The sequence below is a fragment of the Trachurus japonicus genome, chromosome 19 (genome assembly GCF_045865225.1).
Source record: "Trachurus japonicus isolate A0001 chromosome 19, Traja_1.0".
Taxonomy (NCBI): domain Eukaryota; kingdom Metazoa; phylum Chordata; class Actinopteri; order Carangiformes; family Carangidae; genus Trachurus; species Trachurus japonicus.
In genome coordinates this window covers 16,961,341-16,985,693 of record NC_140925.1, presented here as the reverse complement: position 1 = coordinate 16,985,693, position 24,353 = coordinate 16,961,341, and the positions used below count along the sequence as shown (strand labels likewise).

Sequence of the window (24,353 nt, the reverse complement as noted above, 5' to 3'; positions counted from 1 at the left end):
CCGTGGTGGTTTGATTGTTAATGGGAAAAGTCTTTTTCAATGCTTGATTGCTTGATTCTCGTGTGTGTATTCACTTTGTCACAGTGAATGAAAACTATGTAACTGTAATTAACCAGGTCACAATGGGAACAGCTCTGTTGACTGACTGACTGACTGACTGACTGACTGACTGACTGACTGAATCAGCGGTTGCCAACCTTTTTTGGCCTGTGAACCCATTTTGACATATCAAATTTCTGGAGACCCCATCAGTCAAGATGCGCCAGCGCAGATATTATTATATGCTGCATTTTATTTGAACTCGATTTATATTCAAGAAAGTGAAAGTATAGAATACAGTTGTTTAAAATTGTCTGTGGTGTTTTTAATCATAATTTTAAAACGAAAAATAATTAGTTAAAAAAATATTTTGATCAGTAATTTTTTTTTATCAATTACTAGACATTTCAGGCGACCCCATTTGAATTCCATGCGACCCTACATGGGGTCCCAACCCCAAGGTTGAAAAACACTGGAATGAATGAATGATAGATTTGAGTGATCAAGTTACACTGGCAGCTTAAAATTGAGATGATGGTCATTTTAGGTCTTTCATCTTAAACGATGTATAAGATGCATATAAATTCATTAGGTTATTATAAAGACAGTCACCATGTGTGTTCATCATGTGTTGACAGTCTAATGACAGTGACTAGTGGTGTGAGCACTTGCATGACTGTTCGTTGGACACTATTTCAAACCACAGAACAGAAATGTAATGTAAACTACTGTAGCCTACTGTATGTCAGCACAGAGGGAATGGGCTAAAACCAGCTGACAAAAGGCAGAATGTAAATATGAAATAACCATGTCTGCTGTTTACAGAGGCTTCATAAGTTTGCAACTTGCAATACTCTCACTTTCGTACCAGCCTATGAGATTTTGACCTTGTCTTGTTAAGCAAGTCATTCACAGTCTCTCAGTGTTACAAAGTGATGTGAACACGGGAAAATAGTTCAAGGTAAACTTCACTGATTTTACACTTATAGGTCTGTTTATGGTTGTGGGTGAGTATCACTGCTCATGTGAAATCCTGTACAAAAGCCTTTTGTCACTCCAGAGGAAGCTGTGTGAAGTCTGATTGGAGACTACAAGTTTGAAAATGGAAAAATGAGTCTGATGACTCATGAAGGGTGTGGAGTTAGAAATTTAGCAGATAAGCAGACTCTACTATTCTGTTAGTTTGCACTGATATTTCAAAGGCAGATCAAAGAAAGTCAAAGACAGACCCCAAGGAAATACTTAGTATTTCTCCAAACTGCCCTACCCCTACCCCTACCCCTAATTTGAATAGTACACATAAGTAAACACTTATAACAAATACAACAAAGGCAAATAAAAGAAGAGAAAGATGATGGTGAGTTTTGGAGCCATTTGTAGAGTCTGTCGAAGCAGCGATCAAGCAGCAAAGACGGGTTTTTTAATGTGTTACTAATTCAGTGTTTTGTGTTTCATGTATGCCCTCTGCTGGCCACTGCTCACAGAACCTCTTAAACAAAATCTTGATTTATCTGACTTTTTATAGGTTAGGACAGAGTTATAGCTATATTGGTGGTGGTGGTGGTGGTAAAACTTATGGGCATTTCTGCAGTTGTTGAACAGTTGAACACATGTTGCAAAATAAGATTTCCCAGGCACTTTATTTTATTTATATTTATTTAGATATTTTGCATAGAGCCTCTAATATGATGATGATGATGATGATGATGATCATTAAGAAAAATGTAACGCTGGCATTCCACTTTTTTATTCTGTCAAAAACATTTGGACAAATTAAGAATTGAGCTTTGGTCACTCATCTAATGAGGTTCTTCAGTTAGTTTGAGTTAGGGTTTTCATCATCACAGTGTTAAAATACATATTTATTCTATCATTGTATATATTAGCTGATTGAATAAAGGTAATTAAAAACCGTTAAACATGCAACTGGTGCAAGATTGATGAAATATCAAAAAGTGCACTTGCATTGTTGATGAAAGTGATAATAACCAAATCAGCACCAATGGGTTTTTCTTTGCCCATTTAGTGCAAACAAGTGGTAAATAAGGATATGCCAATGAAAATATGACCTAATAAATTAACAACAAAATATTAGATTAGTTTGATTTTGGGATAGCATTTCTAAAAACACAGAACTTTGGTCTTTCCACTATATATTAATTTCCTTTCACTTACAGTTCTTGATATTTACACATGTGCAATATTGTCACAAAAACAGCCGGGATTTTTAAAAATTGTTTAATATTGACAGTAGCGCAAAAAAATAGTAATTTAACCTCAATTGAAAAGAACTCCCTGATCATATTTTAGTTATAATGATAACACATCATGTTCTCCATTTAAATAACTCATTTGAAAAAAAAAGCTTCATATTATACCAAAGACATTCTAAAGTTATTTGATTGTTCATGTATTCTTTTTAGATGTCTGAAGGTTAATACTGATATCAAGTAAGCTATCCTCCTCTCTCTGTAAGATAAACTCAGAAATAAATAGGTCATAGAACTTAAGTTAATCCTCCAACAACCCTAAAGATTTTCTTCCTCAATTAAAACACTGTACTGTATAAAACTTTGATAACTACAATGGATGAAACTCATCATAAGATCTGTTCAAACACTGACAATAATAATGCCATGTCACAGTCACAATAGATCATCAGTCAGCCTGAACACACCTGAACACAAAGTAAACAATGAAATATTAAATATAACAAATACAACTATGTATTTCATCACATATTGCCACTGTTTAACTGAGCAAATTCTGTCATATAAAAACACTGGATGGCTACACAAGGCTACATTATCAGTTATAAGACAAGCTATTATGGAGATTCTCCATATGGCTTTTAATATTATAATATTGGGGACTTTGCCCAATTCTAACCTGATATCAGATTTACACTGAAAGCTGCGTTAGGACCTGAACATCTCTGCTACAATTTTAAAGGGACAGATGAGTAGAGATTGCTTCTTCGCTGTTTGAACACTGAACTCTCTCTATTGGTCACATGTACGGTGTTTTTATCAATACAAAATTTTATATTACTGCCAGGATAAATATCCCCACTTGATTTGGCCAAGTCTACTTTCAGACTATTGGACATTTCATTGAGTAGTGTGATCAGCCTAAGGTCACAGATGCAATAATAGCAAATAATGAGATTATAACTTGTTGAGTAATGTGATGGAGGTCAAAATCCTGCCCACTTGGCACACATGATACAGTAAGTTGTTGCATGAAATGAAGTTGGATTGTTTGTTTCAATGAAAGATGACAATATGCATTGGCTCTTCCAATGGATACATTGTTATGTCTGATAGTTTTGTAATCAAGTTTTAAAATCCTTTAACATTTCATAGAGGATGGCTACTTCACATGCTATGGATAAGGTCTACACTTGGGATGCAGGCTATCTAACTTTCTCAAGTAATGTTCAAATCACAAACCAGCAGACTAATAAAAAAATAAGCACTAAGCTAAGACATGTATAGTAAAAAACTAGTCTTTCCTATAGAAGCCATAGTTGCAGAGTTAGCTTATACAGTATGTTGAAAATGTAGAGACAAAAGCTAGCACCAAACTTTGGTCACAGTCTCATAGACCCATATAAACTTATGCAGACTGGATCAATGGGTTGTAATTAAGTCAGTCCTGCTCTAGGAATGATCCCCCCATTAAACGATCCATACAGTATAAACAGGTTGTGGACATAGTTTCAGTATTTGCAAGGCAGGTTTAAAACCACTAGGTAATTGCCTTAATCAAGGCAGATATGTTAAGGGATCCTCCCTTAGTGGCTTCCATGCGTCATGCAGCGAGGAGATGAGAGGAGGTCAGCGTTCCTTGGCCGAAAACCGGGCAGGCGATTTAGCTGATGACTTGTGGGGGCTGCTCTGGCAGGGGCCGACCGTAACATGGATGAAGAGAGAGGAGGGTGAAAGGCTGGAGCCGTCCAGCTTGAGTAGTCGGACGTGGCGATAACCTGCAGAGACAGGGGAAGGAAATTCAGGAGAGAAAATGGTTAGTCGTGGTATCAAGTCTCTGTGATACTGTCCACTGTCCCTAAACACACCTGTGCGGAGAGTGGTGAAAGGCAAGGTGCATTGTCCAAGAAAGTCGTTGCTTGAGGTATAGTCATGGTCTTCCACCATGAAGCGAACCAGAGCCAGGTCAGGGGCGTGGACGGTGAAGTTGAAGGTGCAGTCCCACCGTGGGTTAAAGCCTAAAACAACAGAACAAACAACAATAACTTGCACTTATACACAACTGAGGAACTTTCCAGGAAATCAAGATGGTTTTAAAATCTGTGTGGAGCTGAACTGTTTATGAACATATGGCTTTGTGTTTGTGTGTTCAAACATCAGGAATCATTTCTCTCAAAAATATCAATAATCTCTTATAGACCACAATCGACTTTCAACAACATATGGTGTCATCTACAGTTATAAACATATGGCTATCTGAAAGATCTATATTAGGATTAGGGTCCTATTTACCATTGTTATCAACATGATGAGTCTTTTTCTTAAGGTTGTCGATGGGTACTCCATGTATCTCCACCCAAACCTGTGGGTCCACTATGGAGCTGGGCTTGTCCCATTCTGGTTTGGGGAGCTGCTGAGCTGAAATAACCTGGAAAAGCAATAAGGGAAATCTTGTTTTCATTGGAAAGTCTTTCCAGAATTAAACAACAAGAGCATAATTTACAACAGTTGTGACACTGATACAATCATACATCACGCATCAAGCTTAAAGGGATAGTTCAACATTTTGGCAAATTGGCCCATTGCCATAATCCCTATAGTCATAGCAATAGGTTCATGACCTTTATTTGTCGGTGCAAGCTATTTTTAGAATGGCGCAGCTGAGCCGCGAGCTGCTCAGAGCTACGCTACGGAGGCTAATGGAATTTCTTGGTTTAACGGAATGTTGCGAGACAGAGTTGTTTTCGAGACAAACGCAGAGACTGCTTGCCAAAAAACTGCCCGGACAGGAACGAGCATCATACCTTGAAAACAACTCTGTCTCGTAACGTTCTGTTATTATCTCATAGCGTGGTGAATGTGCAGGTCACAACTTGTCCACGAGAGCGTTTTGGAGTTGTTGGATTGTGTATTTGATGAGTTTGATGAGGGAAACCAAGAAATCCCATTAGCCTCCATAGCGTAGCTCTGAGCAGCTCACGGCTCTGCTCCACCATTTTAAAAATAGCTTGCACCAACAATTAAAGGTAACGAACCTACTGCTATTACTAAAGGGATTATGGCAATGGGCCAATTTGCCAAAATGTTGAACTATCCCTTTAAAATTCTCATACTTCTGGAAAAACTACTACTTGCAACTCGGCAAGTACTTTTCCATCTTACCCGAACAGTGAGCAGCAGAGGTTTGTGGGCAGGACCTCCACCAACATTCTCTGGGTTGAAGGTGGAGTCGCGCTGGCACAAGAACGGAGGTTTCAGGATGTAGCCACACTGACCGTTCTGCCGGAACCTGCCGTGGTTTAGATCCATCTGCTCACCAGGTGTCTGGAAGTTCAAAGCAACTGGAAATGACACAACACAGCATGTGTTAACAACATGAGTTTCTGCCCACCGCTGTGGGCGATGTGGCAGTCGTGCTGTTATCCTGAAGGGAGGAAGGTAAGAAAGACGAAAGACTGGTTTCTCAGTGACATTTCTTGATTGATCCATTTGCTTCTCTTGACATTTGAGTAACTTATAAAATAAATTCTCACCAATTTGACAGCCTGCGTTCCACATCTCCTGAGGGTTGTAGTTTGAGGACTGGAGGCGCTGTCCTGAGGGGTAGATCCTGCTGAGCTGGTGACTGTTGTGACGCACGAAATGTATCCCTGTAAAGGTGAGGAGGTGGAGGAAAGTCCAGTTAATGCAGCAGTATGGTGGTGGAGGAAGGATCAATTTCCTAAAATATCACACCTGAGTCCTTAATGTGCCTGAGAGCTTCACTTTCAGAGAAAGAGGACATTTCAGTTGCTGGGTTTTTGGCAGCTTGTTCAAAGGTTTTGAAAGGAACACTGCGGGTGTACACGACCAGCTCTGACAGCTCCGGGCTCAGCTTAGAGGCGCCTGGCTGAGAGGACGCAGAGATTCAGAATCCAGAGTGAACACACTGATAACCCCAATCCCCCCAAAATCACTCAACAGAGAAGAGCCAACTATTGTTAGGATAAATGTTCACTCTACCTTCTTGTCCTCTTTTTTTGGAGCGGGTTTGCCTTCACAGCGACAGGACTCCTCATCTGAGGAGCTGAAGTCTGAGGAACTGGAGCAGCCCTCCTCCACCACCACGTGTTCCTTCTTCCCCTTCACGAGGATTTTACCCTTCAGGTCCTGAACAAATACAACCAGAAAACACAACACCTGGCCAGTGAGTTTGATATAGATAACTACATTACATAATTACATGAGCAGTTATTACTGTCCCTACTTTATCACTGACACTATTTCGTGTCTAATACTGCTACTACAGCTACTACTGTACTCACAATAAATGTATTCAGTCATTGGTGAAATGATTCACTATCATGTAACTAAGAAAAAACTTTTTGATTTTCTTCTATTTTTTTGATAAAAGACAGTTTAACTACAGTGGAAATCAGCCTGAGGCCTGCAAACATACCAGCATGCATAACTGTAACCTAAGTCCCTACCAAGCACTGTATTTAAAGGAGACATATTATGCCCCCTTTTCACAAATTAAAATAGTTCCCAGGTGTCTTAAAGACATATCCGTGACATGCTGTGGTCAAAATACCCCAATGATCAAACATCACAGCTCTTTTCATCCTCTCAAAACAGCCCTGTTCAGAACGGCTGGTTCAGTGCCTGTCCCTTTAAATGCAAATGAACCACTGCTTGCCCCGCCCCACCCCTTCTACTGGTACCAGGTAGGGGTGGGGTTATGCAAATATGAAACCTAGTTACATCACTGGAGGACAACTGAGGGGACAGCTCGTAAAACCACATTGATTTCAACCTAGGGGGCCTGCACGTTACAGATTTGTTTGTCAATTCTCACATTTTGGGGGCCGGAAGGCAAGACAAACACCCAAATATGTTAAAGAGCCTTCAAAAAGTATTACTTCCATAATATGTCCCCTTTAAGCAGTAGCCTAACACCATAAATGACACAACCTCTCATGTCCACCTGATCTTGGGCATATTTCAACAATAGGCCCATCATAATTTCATCTTTTGTCCTCACGGGGGGACATGAACCACCTCTCATGCACATTACAGTTACATGTAAATGTATAGTACAGGAACAGGACAGCAGATGGCCCTAGAAAATCGGTAACATGGTCTGCTCTCTGTTTTACTCATAATCCTACCAAGGCAACAGTGGATACAAATACGGAAGGGAAGAAACTGATTACAAATGTGTCAGTTACTAGGCAGAAAAATAAAAATCCTCCAACACTGAGTGAGCTCTGATATGTGCCAGTGAAAGCCTTACAGAGGAATCTGACTGAGGGCCACTTATTTGCTATTTTTAACCACTTTCACATTCCAATGAGATGTAGCAAGCACACTGCAACCATCTATCAGGTTCAGTCATTATAATCATGTCAGTCTTTTTAATCTTCAGGAAAATGCGAAAACTTTCCAAGCATCTTACACATAAAAATGAAAATGTGTGGTTCCAAGACACACAAGCATGATATGCATCGTCCTTAGGAAGGAGACTTTTAGTCTCTTATCAGCTGTTATTGTAAGTGAACTTTCCTGAGAGTACAGAACGGTGTCTCCTTACCTCCGGAGAGGGCAGGCTGTGAGAATTGAGACCACTGAGGGGCTTGGTGAGTAGCTTGTCTCCCAGGATGGATCGCAGATGATGAGCCATTACGGCCTGCTGCTCCACAGAGCAGTGGTTCTCCAGGGACAGGATCAGAGGGTAAGGAGAGGCCTAAGAGAGGAGGACCAAAGTGCAAAGTCAGGAGAATAGATGGCTTCATCAAAACCACACAACTAATTTTAATGTGACCTAGGCTAAATACTGGCATTTTGTATCTGTCAAGGTAAAATATTCTGATTTAATAGTGTACTCACTTTGAAAGCATACTCATTGATAGTCTCAATGACTTCAACAAAAGGTATTTTGGAGGTGAGTGTGTGTCCATGGTAGATGACTGGTTCCCCTTCCCCTCCATCCCAGCAGTCCAGCTCCACACAGCGGCAGCCATGGCTCAAAGCCCTGAGAAAAAACATCAACACAGGTGATATTCTGATTATTCGGACAGTGCACATTAATGGACAAAAACATGTAAATGTGCCGGATTATAGCAAGATGCTAATTTCCGTCGGTATCATAATGCTGTGCAAATGGTGAAGAGGCAACTTTCCGATTGTGATATCGGCAAATAAGCAGTGAAAGAACGACATCTTTGTTGCAGCCTTGTGCAAAAAATGTTGTTATATAACTTGTAAAGATACAGTGGAGAATATCAGTTTTATACTAAACTGTATAGTGTTGTGTATCAACAAACAATATAAACTGAAAACAATCCATGTATCCTCTTTCAGATGCTCACCTGGTTCTGTCATGGTGCCAGCAGGCTTGGAAAAAAGTACCCCACTGTCATTTATTATCACCCTGTCTGTCCTCTAGCTTATCCATGGAGCTCCCTCAAACACATTCAGGGTCTTTCCTGGAATCCCGTCCCACTTAAATGTTCCCGAAATACCTCTACACCTCTTGACAACTGACCCCCAGTGGGAGCAGCCGTCACTCTCCATCTTTAAAGGGGACATATTATAGGAAAAAAAATCCACATGGTTTTACGAGCTGTTCCCTTCCAGTGATGTATTTAGGTTTCATATTTGCATAATACCATCACTACCTGGTACCGGTAGAAGGGGCGGGGCAAGCAGTGGTCTGTTGCATTTAAAGGTACAGGCTCTGAAACTAGCCATTCTGAACAGGGCTGTTTTGAGAGGATGAAAAGAGCTGTGATGTTTGATCCTTGGGGTGTTTTGACCAAAGCATGTCACAGTCATATCTTTAAGACACCTGGGAACTATTTTAATTTGTGGACAGGGGGCATAATATGTCTCCTTAAGTAAATTACACAAAGCTCATGACCACAGAGAGGAGGGTTGAAATGTCAACTTGTAAATTCAGAGTTTGTCAGTGATCTTCGGGCCTTGTTCAGCACACCTGCGCTGATCTGCCTGTCCATCGTCCATCACCATGACACTGAGAAAAACATTGCAGTCCTGACTATGGAATTTACACTATGGTCTCAGACTTGAAGGTGCCTCCCCTCACCACCACCACTTCACACTCAGCTGATAACTGTCCAGTGCACAAGTCAGGTCAGGGGTCAATGAACCCAAGAAACAGAGGTGGAGTCTTTAGGACATTATACTGGGTGTGCTCCACCTCTTTCCTGCACCTTGAAATTCTGCCCATGAAAATCAAGTTAAACACACTGCTCTGCTGGCAACATGGAAGTAGGCTTCTGCTGCAAATTATTGCTTATTATTTTGCATTGTAACATTACAGTCTGGTATACATTTGGTGGTGTAATTCTGTAATTGCCCAAAGGTAAATTTGCACTCATGTTTGGATAAATAGCACCTTCCAGCTCAAAGAATAGGCTTTTCCGAGGTAAATTCCATGATGTCAGATTTATAACATCATAGTGATAAAAGCTGATTGGATTACGCCCTTGTCAGTTTGTTACCATGGGCCCCAATGGACTCACCACGACCTCAAGACCCTGCTGTCTCCTAGTCCAATACAGTCTTTCAGTGTTGTTATAATACTCCTCAACAGGATCTGAATCTCCTTCCAAAGTTGCTACACTGTTTGCCAGGACCTGACCTTCTCTATGACCTTTCAGTTTCTCAGTGATGGTGTAAATGGTGAGGAGGCAAATGAATGATCCAAGCAGTGTAAACCTCTGCCACAAAGACTGTACTACGGGCTGCAGAGGTGGAGAGGAAACCCTGTGGTCACATACAGGTATTACATCATTTATTCTAGCTGCTGGTTGTACAGTTGTTTGTTCACGGTGAACTGATCATTAGTACCGTATATATGGCTCCGTGCTGCTGTCCCCAGTCAGCTGGTCCTTAGTGAGGTATGTGTTGTGGGAGGAGGAGATGAAGTAGTGAGACAGTGGACGGGTCATGTCTTGGTAAACCCTGGCATGGTCCGGGTTGAAGACAAAGTTCTCCTTGGACAGCATGTACATGGTGAAGCCGTTGGGAGTCATGAACTGGTTCTTCTGGGCTGCACTGGGCAAAGGGCACAAACACAATTGGAACACAAGACGTGGTGGTAGTTACAGTGTACTTTCTATTTAAGATGATATATGATATTTAGAAATTCTTTCTCTAGGATTTGTTTGCTTGGGCATCAAGCATCAATGACTTGGAGACAAAACTCATCCTGTTTTTAAGAAAGACATATTCATTAACTCAAAATAAACTCAAACTGAGCTTCTCTCTCTCTCTCTCTCTGAGCTGTTTTGTACAATACATATTGCTATAATAAATTGTGACAACGTACCCCACTCATTAAGTTCATATGTGCATATGAGGCTTTGAGCGTGGGTGGGTGAAGCGTCCTCCCCCTGGTCCTTCAAGAAGTCCCTCAGGTCCACAGTGGAAAGCACGCAGCCGTTTGCAGAGTAGCGGATAAACACGGCATCCAGCTCCGGTCGCCGTAACAACTCCCTACAGAAAACCTCAATCTCCCCGTGGTCCAGACGGCCGTCAGCTGAGCGGTCACATTTCTATTGGACAAACCACAACCAGACACAGATTACACGGTGGAACACAGTCTCAGTGGTGGTGATCTGTCTTCAGTGAAATGACTTCTACAGTAAGTTGCAAGTGTGCGCAGGTCGACCTGGAAGAGGCTGCGGGCGTATTGGTCACTCAGGTCAATGTTGATCATCTGCAGCAGGGTCTGGACTTCCTCATAGCTCATCTTGTCATCATGGTTCTGGTCAGCCCGACTCAGGTAAGCATGAATCCAGGTGGCACACAGTCAAGGAAACAGCAAGATAACTAAATATACAGTTATAATTTGAGAGAATGAAAGGGAAAGAATAGTATAAATTTAACATAAATGTATGTGACAGTGTGTTATCTCTCCAGATTAGACACAGTTAGGATATTGGTCAAGTTTTTCCTTCTGGGTCATATTCTGCACTCTCTCTTGCAGCGTTCGAATCCCCCGGGCCCAGTGCTGAGCCTCCTCTTGGCTCTGGCAGCGGAGGTCCAGACTCTTCCGGGGCCCTTTGAAGACCACGGTCAGACACTGGCCCTCAGGCACAGAGCCAGCCAACTGTCGCAGCGTCTCTGACTGGCAGCCCTCCCTGATGCACTCCACCTCCGTGATGGAGACTGAAGGATGTGTGAGGAGACAGAAAGAGAAAGATGAAGTGAAGAGAAGAAAGAGCGAGTTAGTTAATCAGAATCAGAATTTGATTGATCCCTGGAGAGAATTTTTTCCTAGTTGCAAACAAAACTCCTGAATAGTAAGAAAAAACAATAAAGATATATAAATATGAATAAAATAGAAAAACAGAATAAGAATAGAATTAAATAAGATTTAAAAAAGAAAAAGTTTACAATTTACGATAAGTATACTCAGTATACATGGGGGGATGACTCTTAGAGTTCTGAATTAAAAAGCTTGATAGCAACAGGCAGAAATGATTTCCTGTGTCGCTCTGTAGTGCAGTGCTTATTTAAAACAGAGAAAGAGACGCTGAACAAGCTCCTATGCATAGCAGCCTGATTCATATATTGGTCATTTAGGTCTCATCAAGTAAGGCCAAAAATGGTTTCCATGTTTTCTCATAATAATTGGGTGCATTCCCTCTGCTAAGGCGAATCTGTTCTAACAAAAACCATTTCGTTAAGCCGCCTCTTAAAGCAAGGGAATGATGGAGACTTCCATTTAAGTAAAATTATTTTTTTTGGCTGCTACCATGCCTGTTTTGAGAGCCTGCTTACAGTGGGAAGGGAAGGTCGATGTCCTTTCAGAGGAAGAATACATATCTCATTTCTAAATTATGTAATTACGTATCATCTTAATGATTTGAAGAAATGCAACATCTGAAGAACTGAAGTTGTTGTGTTTTCTCTGCTTGGAAATTAACCCACTTTTAATGTACACAACCAGACTATATGTAGTTGTTTACAGCTAATATTTGTCAAATCACCACTATTTCTACACTAAACTGTAGATTCAGTGCTAAATCTGCTGCAGAAGTTTGGATGTTGTATAGTTTCCAACCAGGCGTCTGCCGTGTGTCAATAAGAAATTCATGGGTCGATGTCGTGGCCAAGAACAAGAAGAGGCCTCCTCGCTGCTGAGACAGCGGCCTGTAGTGTGTTTGGACGCTGTGTGTCCAGATATAGTGACTAGACTACAAACCTTGATGACAGTGACGGTTGAATGTTCCTACCACACGCAAACCCACACTCACACAGCTCCAGTGTTGAGGAAATACACATGCAGTGTTCCAGTGTTTTCCACACAAACAGAGCTGTTTATGGTTCTTCTCAACCTTTGTTCACCCTCACACTCGTTTCTGCGTGGCTGCCACCATGTGTGTTCTTCAACCATCACCACACACTCTCTAATAGGCCTGAACAAACCAAATTAAACAGAACTACTGACCAAACACCAGCTGGTTTTGCTCATCTCTGTTTGTCTGTGGTTTCACCAGAAACTACACACATCTTGTTTCAGAAGTGCAGTGAAGGCAACCCTGTTAAATATTGGATCATTTAAACAGTTATTAAATGAAACCATGCTCTTATTTAACTTTTCCTCTTATAATTAGAAGTTTTCAGTATATTTATTTTGGATTCAACAAATTAACTGTTACCTGAAAGGAATTTGTACGGTCCCAGATCTTAACACAGCTCTTCTGTTTTCATTCTAAAATCGTAGTCTCTCCAGGTGCAGTGTGTTGCTTCACGACTACAAATCAGTCCAGCTTCCACATTTGTAAAATTAACTTTACCATTTCAAATAAAACAACCATTGTCTCATAATCTTAAACTCAAAACCTGAGGTGACTGAGCTTTTCAGGCTGAAGTACCTACAGTAAACTGTGTAACACTCTGCCAGCACCTTAAGGTCTGTTGATCCTGATGATACTTCTAAAAGGCAGCTACAGACATATCTTCTTAAATCAGTGTTTTTGTAATCTGTTTGTGTTCATCCTGTAGTTCATATATTTACTGTGTATTCTATTGTGCGCCATTTTTTTCTTTCCATCTGTATACTTGTGCTTTTTTATGTGCCTCTGTACGACTGTGATTTTTAGTGGTAGTGAGCACTCGAACTAAAAGCTGTCTAAAGATCCATCCACTACAGTTTGTGTTATAGAAAAGAGGATTTGATCAAACTGTTGATACATCATCTAAGTAAAAATGTTCAAATAAATGAACTTAGATTCCTGACAGCTCTCAAATATAGAAAGTGCAATAACCACTCGGTGAAGGATTGTATAATATTTGTTTTACATTTTAGCACATGCTGAAGATGTTTAATTCCTAAGGCCTCTAACATCTGAAGAAGGAAAAGTCATTCTCGTCACAAACTGCTACCAACTCATGTCCACACTCAGAAAATAACCTGCAATTAGGCGTACTGTTCCCATGGGAACGACAGGACCACCTAGTCAGGTTAGAGTTGACACATCTGATCTAAAAGGAGGATAAACGACTGGGTGTGGCTGATGAGCTCCTACACTTCTGTACCCACATGTTAAGTCCAGTTAAATCAATCGGAGGTATAAATCAGAGAAGAGAGTGGAATACAGATGACTCGGCAAAAACCAAGCCGTGAACAAGCGCATCAGCATTTAATGTAGCTGTCCTCTCTGTTAAACGACATGGATGTTCCCTGATATATGGAGGACACATTATAATCCACAAAGTCATCAAAGCAAGAGATGCAAGACACGCACACACACACACACATACATATACACTCACACAGCTGCTGGTGGTTATAGGGAAGGTCCTGTAACGTACATATAAAGATACACACTGCGCCACATCAAGTACATCAAGTCTTGTGGCAATTAGAGGCCTTGTCCTGCAGCTGGGAGGCTAACCTAGTGGTTGAATCCTATGGTAACTATATAGCACCAAACCACAAGCTGCAGGGCCGACTCCCAGCACCATATAATATCCTATAATCTCAACATCTGAACCAGAACAGGATCTGCTGCCATTTTAGACTGGAAATAGACGAGCTCTGTAATCAAGGAGCCGTGTGTGACGCTCAGATAGCGGAGGAGATGGAGACGAGTCTGAGTTCGTACAGAGCATAAGTAGCATTTAAAGCTAACAAAAATAGATACAGTATTTACACTGTTTCACCTTACACACCCAGTCAGCACCACTTCTATGGAAAAGGTCTGGCCAATTACAAGCCAGACATGGGAGGGTCCTTAACCTCTGGGTGGGGCCCCTGAATGGACTATTTCAATGGGTGTAGTAGAGATTTAATTCTGAAGTAAAGAGGTCTTCATGAGTCCACTTTGTTTCTGGGTCCATATTATACGCAGTCTAACCCTGCTGTTGACCCAGCTACTGGCTCGTCAATATGTCAACATTTCAAAGGGAGGCCTGTATTTTGGAAACATTCAGAGCACAATGCAAAGCCCCTATGTCCCCCTTATATGTGTAAAATGCAGGAAAACACACCTCAGGGCACATTTACAGGTGTAGAGTGAGAATAAAACCTAAGGTCTTATATGAGAAGCTACATCACTCCTTACACTCATCAAATGAGTCAAATATGTTTTTGAGGCAGGTGAAGGATGGAAACTGTGAAATGCAAGGAACAATAGTAGTTATGAGGCATCAGGCTGCTGCCATTGTTGTACTTACTTATTTATTTAATTATTATTTTTAATACATTGTGTTTGTTGCATATGTTTATATGACAATTGGTTATAAAGATGATAACATGTGACATCAGAAGCACTGGTCCAGAGATTTTATTTTTTTCAATTAATAAATTAATTGCTTTGATTGTAAAGTGTCAGGAAATAGAGAAAATGTTTGTTCCAGTTTCCCAGAATCAACATTTGGAAAACTGTATGTGTAGTTCTGAGGCAGAATTTGAAAAACTGCCTCACTCATCATTTGAGATATTGAAACTGTATGATGAACATTATTACTTATCATCAATTTCATGTTTGCTGTAAACATCTGGGGCTCTGTTTTAACAGTCTAAAGTGCATGTGGTGCTACTGTGTTCAGGGCATGCCCATCTGTTTTGGGATGTAACATGATGCAAACAAATCAGAGTGCCATATCCCATTACATTTACAAGCCAGACAAACATGCACCTTTATGCACTGAAACTGCTATAGATCTGTTTGTGGTGAGTTGAATCAATGAGCTCTGCACAGCTCTGCCAAGAAGTAACAGCATGAATCTCACTTAGATATCTCTTTTACTTCATAAGAGTGAGTGTGAATAGAATTTCCATTAATTACAAAACAGTGATGGGATAAATTGAGTGCAGGTGATGGATGAGAAACACAGGTTGAATGAGCAGAATATCAAGGAACAATTTGTCCGTGAGATGACAATGAACTAAGGCAATCTTGCAGTCACTTTACACAGCCATCAGTGCACCTGACCCCACCTCATTCCCACAGACCAACACACATGTGGGAACTAAAATGAGTGTGAGTGTATTTGCTATTTCAAGAATGTGGGTGCTGGACTTCCACATTCTTTGAAACTTTGAATGATAAAAAAAAGTGTAACACTTTAGACCAGGTGTGAGATACGATCCCTGGAATTCAACTGACACAGAGGTAGGAAGGTACAGATGACCACATGGACACATAAACATAAAAACTATGTGGCAACTTATGGGGAGAAGAGGCTGAAACAGCTGTGTTAGTGAAACAGAAACCTTGTTGTACAAGTTTCAGAGAAACACAGTGGAGCAGATACGACTCACAGCAATAAGTAAGCAATGCAAATGTCACATTAATGGTACAAGATGAGTCTAGTCAGCAACTGAGAAACAAACTTGACACTTAATTTTGGCCTTTAAACTACATTTTCTCTCCAATGACAATGGAATTCACTTTTGCTTTTGGATCCATTTAGCAGCAAAGACATTAAACATGACTATAGAGAGTCCATTTCTTAAACTTTTAAACTTGTTTTACTATGTGTCATCCTGTTGGTTTCTGGTTGTATGTTTCTCCAATGGCTGCCGTGTCAGTGATCGATTGATTGATTGATTTATTGATACTTAAAAAAAAAAAAAAAACACTTACAGGATTGCTGCTCCTTGGCACGGCTGGAGGTTTTATGTGACTGACACCAGACAGTAACACCGTCCTCCATCAGCTTCAGAGTTCGTCGCTTCTGCCAGTGAGGTGAGCGGACCTTCACACAAGGGACAGAGTCATTCAGTATTGTGAATGGGTTACAAGCAGAGCAACTGCTAACAGCTAACAATGGTTAATAGTTTGAGGTTAGTAGTAATACCTTCACCATACTGGAGCCCTGTAACATCCGCTTCACATCTTCATCATCCTGCACTCCTTGAAAGAAAACAGATTGAGGAAAGTTAAAGAAAGACAGATGTCATAGATGTTTGATGATTTATATGACAGTAGTAAGTACACACAAAGTCCTGATCTGATCTCAGCTCAGCTGCATTGAAAGAAGGAAGTGGTAAGGATAGATAAAGAAAGATGAAACTAGCAAATAATCAGAAATAAAAGTTGGTCTGTACATCTGCAATATTCAGGATGAAGAGAGAAAAACTTGAATTATGGAGGGAAAAATTAGAGATGGAAGGTGAGAGACAGACAAAGATGTCATGGAATCCTCAGGAAGGACTGATGATTCCACAGAAGAGGAACTAAAATATCTCCACTGTCTGAATGAACGTGAATTGCTGCAAAACTATTATTGAAGAATTAGTAGGCTAAATGTATCACATGGAAACGATGAGCAACCTCACACCCTTGCTTTCACACATATGAGTCATCGATCAACCTTATGTTCATGTAGTTGGATTGTGGGAGGGAGAGGAACCTGGAGAGAACCCATGCACACAGGCACAGGGAGAACATGGAAACTCCACACAGAAAGGTCCAACGCCCAGTGAACGCCACCCAGGACCTTCTTGTGAGGCATCAGTGCTAACCACCGCTCCACCGTGCCACCTTGGTGTGAAATATTTATAATGGGAATGGGAGTGGCTTTTACAACTATCATCCAGTGGATCCAAAGTCACCATGAGATCTCTTTACAGCTGTAACGTTTCCCTTTTGTGAGGATTAACCCAGGAGGTGCTCCATCTCAAACCCCTCATTTTAGTGCATCGTGCATGTGACTGCAGCTCTGCAGGTGCACATGGAGGTTAGTAGGTGAATACCAACCAAATAATTTCAGCTTTAACCAGATCAGTCTGGTCAGTGTTGTTTTCACTCCTCTGAACATAAATGACTTTGCTAAGCATTTAAAAAAGAAAATTTAAAGCTATAAACTGTCATGTATGTCCTTGAAGAACCATATACTCAAGAAATGACTGGAAATGGCAGAACATCTAACATCTGGAATTCAAACAGCATTGATTAATATAGCGTACAGTTAAAACTACATCAGTTGAAACATGGTTTAGAGGTTTTGGGAGGCATACTGTATTTTTTGAAATCAGGACAAAGCCACAGAAGTTATTTCTAGTCTTTATGCTAAACCAAGTGAGCTTCTCCCTCTATACTTACAGTAATGCACAGCGTGGATCTCCAAACTGCTGTCATGTAAGAAATGACAGCATCAGTCATCTGAGCCAGCAGCTTACAGTAAACACAATTACGTTTTCTTGTGACGCAACCTCAAGGGATCAAATAGGGAAGTGAAATGACTGTATAAAGTTCATTAGGAGGAAGTTGAGATGGATGGATGGATCAGCAACCCACAGGGCATTCATAGATAAAGGAGAACACTGCCTGTTTCCCATGTGAAAGAAAAAATAATCAGCATTTCCTACTGTATCTATGACAACAAATGTCCTCTAATTTTCAGGAAAACGCTTGTTTTAATCTAAATGGTGATTTGGGCCTTAACATAAACAAACTCTGATCATTCAACAACTGTGCTTCTGTGTAGCAGCAATTACAGTAATAAACACAGGCCCAGCAGCAATCACTCTATTAGTAGATATCTAGTAATTAGAGTGGCCCATGGAATCTGTGGAATGCAAATCTCAATGTTATCCACAAGAAAAGGCTTAAAGTGGACTCTATACAGCCCTGCAGCTTTGTAATCTTATAGCCATACATGCACAATGCACTATGAATGCACATCCACATGTATACAGGTATATTGGGACATCAGGTAATTTGGGACAGATAAGGAAATACAATGCTTCCACTTGCCTTGAATGGGCTATGACAAAGTTAAAGGTGCTGATACATTCCTTTGGATGTCTACATTAAAAGTCACATTAAATATTTTGGGTGACATCACACAGGGGGGTGGGGTCAGCATCAAACAGGACGCTGACCCCAAATATCAGGAGGTCAGCAAAACGGCATGTGCTTTTGTTGGAATTTAATATAAGGCTATTACATTTGTATGACTAATTTACTGTAGGTATGAAAGTTATATTAAGATGTGTGATGCATTGGTGTACAAAAATAAACAAACATTGGTTTGTGAGGATGTTCACATTTTCTTAATTTGGAATTTTCTTGCTGTCCCAAATTACCAATAGTGGTATGGTAATTTGGGACAGCATGTTCAGGTAATTTGGGACAGTGTTTCTGGGTTTATATTGAAATATTTCAATAGTGTAGTCATATCTTACATGCTTAAAAGTGAGAAATTCTTACACATATAGGGAAAACAAGTACCTTTGTACATTTCAGAATATCAAATCAGCAGTTAATGTCGAATATGTGAAGTGACGTTCAAAAATAGGTCAGATTGTTTTATCTCTTATTATGTCATGAGTTATCTTTATTTTATATATTTATATTTAACAAAATATAAAAATAAATGTATTTTTAAAAACATGCTTGCTTCTCCTGAGGTCAATAGTCTGCTCACAATATGTTTTAGGCTATTAAATCTGCTGTTTGTTGAAATAATTCGTATATTTGGTTGATTTGGTTACAAATCACGAGATTATAAACAATACACAACATAAAAATAATAGGCCATAGGCCTAATATACATAAATAAGCAATCTATCCATGTCTTTTTTAATGTAATTGCAGCTCCATGCAATATCCCATTGCACAAGCCTGTGTCCCAAATTACCAAACCTACTGTCCCAATTTACCAAACAAGTTGCAAAAAAATAGTTTTGTGTCAAAACCTTTAAAATAGAGTGCTGTGCTCTCACAAAATAATTTTAGCACATAATTGTTTCACATAAAGAACGCAGACACCTAGAGGAATCCAGACATATCTCATTTGTTGGGTTATTTATTAATCTTGATGACAAAAAATGGCTCAGAAAATGAATTTACAAAAATTGTCCCAATATACCTGAATTCACCCTACTACACACATATTCATAAAAGAGTAAATTATGAATTGTATTTCTAACAAAACAATTATTCCCTCTGTGCAAAGGAAGATATTCCCTTTAAACTCTTCTTCTGTGATTCTGCTGAGTCCTACGCTGAGTAAGCAGGAGTCAGCAGCTGGAACAGGAGTCTCACTGTGGTTTGGGAAGGGCTTGGTCACTACACTCACTACTCACAAAGGCGTCTTGATACTGGAAACACACACACACGCACATGCACACAGTGAGCTACTGTAAATGAAAACAGCGACCTTTTGCAGCAGTGGGAGGAATTCACTGGGTGGTTTAATGTGTGTGTGTGTGTGTGTGTGTGTGTGTAGGGGGGGGTGGCAAACAGTCTGAGTGTAGCTTAGAAACAGATTGACCTCTTTCAAGTGAGTGGGCTGAAAACAAACAGGTAACACCACCACTGTGGAAACATTGTGCTGTGGTTAGTGATGCAGGTGCAGGTGCTGATATCTGAGCCAATCGTTTAAGATAAATAAATGAAACGCACACACACATAAAAGCCATTATACATTAGGCTGCCCTAATACACACAATAGCCAGGTCAAAAAGATTTTGGATGTGTATCCAGCTGAAGCTTAGTTGAGTTAGTTACTATTTAGTTTACGTAACAGAAGGACTTTCATTGTTATAAAGTTTATTGTTTTTGCGTGTTTTACATGTTTTACATGTTTTTCAAAACTAAACTTTAAAAAAGCTTTTTTTTTTTTTCTCCTGGACTGTGGGTACAACCCGTGACTCCCAGAGAGTCAGGAGGAAGCCTGTATTTACAGTAAGGCAAAACTCTGAGAGCAATTACTGTAAAGGTCCACAAACAACTCACCACGGCTCTGGAGCTCATTGCTGTGAGTATGGACTCCCATGGGCATCTCAGGTATCAGGTGAATACATTTACAGTAACAGAAACTGAGGGGGAATTGTGAGATAGATAGATAGATAGATAGATAGATAGATAGATAGATAGATAGATAGATAGATAGATAGATAGATAGATAGATAGATAGATAGATAGATAGATAGATAGATAGATAGATAGATAGATAGATAGATAGATAGATAGATAGATAGATCTGTGATCACAGCACTGTGTGGAACCACACACGCACGCACACACACACACACACACACACACACACACACACTGAGAGGCAGTCAGACACTGCTCTGAGAGATAATTACTGTAGTGCTGTGTCAAAGCCTTGATTAACTGACTAACCCTTCAATAACTGGCCAACACTTCAACAGTTCCTCAGTCATTGCTTCTAGCAGTAGATGAGCAGACCTGTTGATTCTGCTTCACGTATTTGATAAACATGATCAGACTCTGATCAGAGCTGCACCCACACACACTGAGGTGGATCTCAAATAACATCCACATGCAGTTAGACCGTGGGGAGGTCTTAGATTCATCTGTGGTCTGTGAAAGTATCGATCATGCTGATTGATGTGGTAAGTAGTTAGCATACACATGGTTTTCCCCTTATTTACCGAACCTGATGTTTTCTAGTTAATTTAATTTTAAAAAGCCTCCAGTGGTTCACAATGTGAGGCACCTCCTTTTTTAAAAATCATTATAACTGCTCCTTTTGAAGGAGTGATTTACCATGTTAGGCTGATTATGCACAACTCTAATTATCTGTTAGACTTTGACTTGACTTTGACATCGACTACCAAGTGTCCAACAGAGATCAACCTCAGTGAGGACTGAGGTATGGAAGCACAGTGAAGTAGTACACAGAAGAACAAATACTGAAGAACCTGAGTCTACACAGCACAGTAATGGTGATTAATACAGACATTATAGGAAATCAAATTATCTCCGGGAGCAGAACTGATGAGCTGTTTCTGAGTTGGAGCCACGTACGAGCAGGTTTAAGTAATGCTACTTACTCAGTGGAATAAGTGAAGGAGTGAGATGTCAAAGTGAAACAAAAAGAAGCATTACAGCTGTTCAACTGTAAAGTTGTGAAGATTATCTTATCCTCAAAAATAATCAAGACTGGCAACATGTTAACTAGAGTTTAAAAAAGGGAAACTGATTACGACCCAGTGACCAATAAGCCAGTGAATAAGCCCTATGACCTACTCCTGACAGTTTTTTAAAGCTGAATATAAATATGATATCAAAGCTATAATAGTCTCCTAAACAAAACACAACTCCACCCATGCCAGTACATCTTCCCCAGAATGAGGGAATAAATTATCTCCATAAAATGCTTCTTTATAAAAGAAAAATAGATATTTATATAACTGTAATAACCTGTAGCTGGGTCCCTCTTTCACCACACTAAACCTCTCACAGTGAAATGTGTAATCTGCTGTAGGACTGAACCATTGCATGCAGAGGGAATAACAAAATCTGATATGCATAGTGCATAAAGCTAAGAAGTAACAGTAAGAAATGACAAGGTCCCAACGGCACAGTGCTGATATACAGACCTGATTCTACTGGCCAAGCCCTAAAAACAGTCATGAGGAGGAAAGCAGTAAAACACAGACTAGCACTGTTTATACTACGCATGTCTATTATTAAAGTGTCCCACTGTCTTATTTGCTTGTTCTTACTGGTGGGCCTGGAGACATTTGGCCCTAAATAGCTTCTCTGGTTATGGAGAAAGTTTTCCAGACCAACTGGTGAAATGTTACAGTCAGAACAGACAGTGAAGAGCAGAGCTGCACCATGCTGTCTGTGCTGGACTGCAAGACATAACACTCACCACTATCACCATCCTAACAGACAAACATGAGCTGCAGGATGAACTCAACTCTGGGTCAGTGATTCTGAACCATATAGGCAAACACTGATGCTCATGAATCTGTACTTTTCATTTCATTAGTGGGTCATGACAGCAACAGTTTCTCCTGAGGTTGTCCAGATCAATGAAATCAGCTCCCAGTTACTTGATTTATTGAACAGAAATTTATTTCAGAAGTTATGTTATTGATTGTTAGTCTTGTTGCCATCTGGGGCTTAGAAATCGTATGGCTAAATATTCATAGCTGATGAAAATAATTAGTTCCACCCTATATTTTACTGTCATTGCTCTGGTGTTTGCCACAAATTTGCAGTAGCTATAAGTCATGATTTACATCACTATTATTATCTGATCATAACATAACTGCGTTTATTCTAAAATATTGGCTTATATTCTTCCGTTAACAGTGTTGCATATAAACGCTAAAGTCAGGAGCTTTAGCCCGAGAAAGAGAAGAGAATATTATATTTGTTAAATATTTTGCCCTCTGGAGATTAATATCTAACATTCCTCTTATTTGCCACTCTGTGCTGTTTTTAATATGAGAGGGGGCGGGGGAGATAAGCGGACTATGAGATGGAGAATCCTTTGATCATCCACTACAGTCAGATTATTGGGTTTGAGACACAAACACTCACCAAGATTCCTCAGGGGATCGATGGCCTTTGACTCGGACGTCCTGGCTCCGTTCTTCACGGCCGCCGCTTCTTTCTTCTTGCTGCCCAACATAGTGACAGAGGAGGCTGCGCTTGGTTTCGCTCCGCCGTCCTCTCTTCCCTGCTCCTGTGCCGGATGCTGCGCTGTCCCTCAGGCAGGAGGAGATCTACAGAGAGGAGGAGAATGAGCGGTCCTCCGCGGCCACGGTGCTCAGCAGGCTGCTCCTCATGCTTTTATCCTGGAGGAGGAGGAGAACAAGAGTCGGGCCAAACCTTCTCCCCGCTGATGTCACTGAGATTGGATTTAGACGCTGAGCTATATGAAGCACACCAATGTCCAAACAACAGACACACACTTCCTGACATGACTTTCAACATAAAGGTCGCATCATATTACGTTGACAAGGCTGCTATAACTGGTCAAGACAGATCACAAATAACCCTGATTGGAGCTGTTTTCGGGTTATTTAATACACTATTACGCAAGAAATTGCTGCTGCATTCAACATTTTACCCATGCCTGGTAAAAAAAAGAAGAAGATTTGCACCACAAATATAGCCTAAGCAATCTTTGTGCAGGAGGAACATTATTGATGCAACTGTAGTGTCATTATTTAATTATGATGCTGCAGCTGGTAGTGGTTGGTTCATAATTAATTATTGATCATAATTCAATAATTGTTTGGAGCTTTAAATAGACAAAACCAAGATTGTGTGGATGTCAGAGCCAGAAGTCCAGAAGAAAGAAGTAATGTGAATGAATCATGAATCTTTGATCAGGAATGGAGTGATGCAGCATTGAATCAATTAGCTAAATCACAGCACTCATAGTTACTCTTCACCAAGAATAGAATAGAATAGAACATAAACAGATAGAAATCTTGTCAAATTCTCAGCTGTTCTCAGTCCTCAGCTGTTTTACTGTAAAGACCCTTTTGTTTTTGTCAGTGTTCACTAAAACACCACTTGCCTACATGGTCATTCTATGTGTTGTGATGCTGAACAACCATGCTCTCTGTTGCTTAACACCACAAAATTAGCAAAATTAAATGAAATATTTCCAAAAATGTAGAGGAAGATGTTTTGTGTGTGAATTAAAATCCTTCCATCCAATGAGGTAGAATAAATACAGACCTAATTAAACATTTTCCACTTGATTTACAAGGCTCGTACATAATTAACTAGCTATATTGGGTTTAAAACTGAAACACTCAAATTACAAAAGGTAGTCTTCTTTTAGGCTAAGGCTTTTGTTTTGAAAGCAATCTTTCAGAACGTCCGGGATTTGTGTGTCATGATGCTTGTA

General features: G+C 40.2%; 1 protein-coding gene across 1 annotated transcript; it reads right to left on the bottom strand.

Moving 5' to 3' along the window:
• Nucleotides 1-2,259: 2,259 nt before the first annotated feature.
• Nucleotides 2,260-23,337, bottom strand: plcd3b (phospholipase C, delta 3b). Its single transcript, XM_085761363.1, has 16 exons — nt 23,030-23,337; nt 16,572-16,627; nt 16,358-16,469; nt 11,198-11,426; nt 10,927-11,056; nt 10,585-10,810; nt 10,104-10,305; nt 8,118-8,262; nt 7,822-7,974; nt 6,252-6,398; nt 5,985-6,138; nt 5,783-5,899; nt 5,412-5,590; nt 4,542-4,677; nt 4,118-4,267; nt 2,260-4,027 (listed from the first exon to the last, which is right to left on the bottom strand). The coding sequence occupies exons 1-16, from the start codon at nt 23,118-23,120 to the stop codon at nt 3,879-3,881; spliced, it is 2,376 nt and encodes a 791-aa protein (XP_085617489.1). The 5' UTR covers nt 23,121-23,337; the 3' UTR covers nt 2,260-3,878.
• Nucleotides 23,338-24,353: the final 1,016 nt, after the last annotated feature.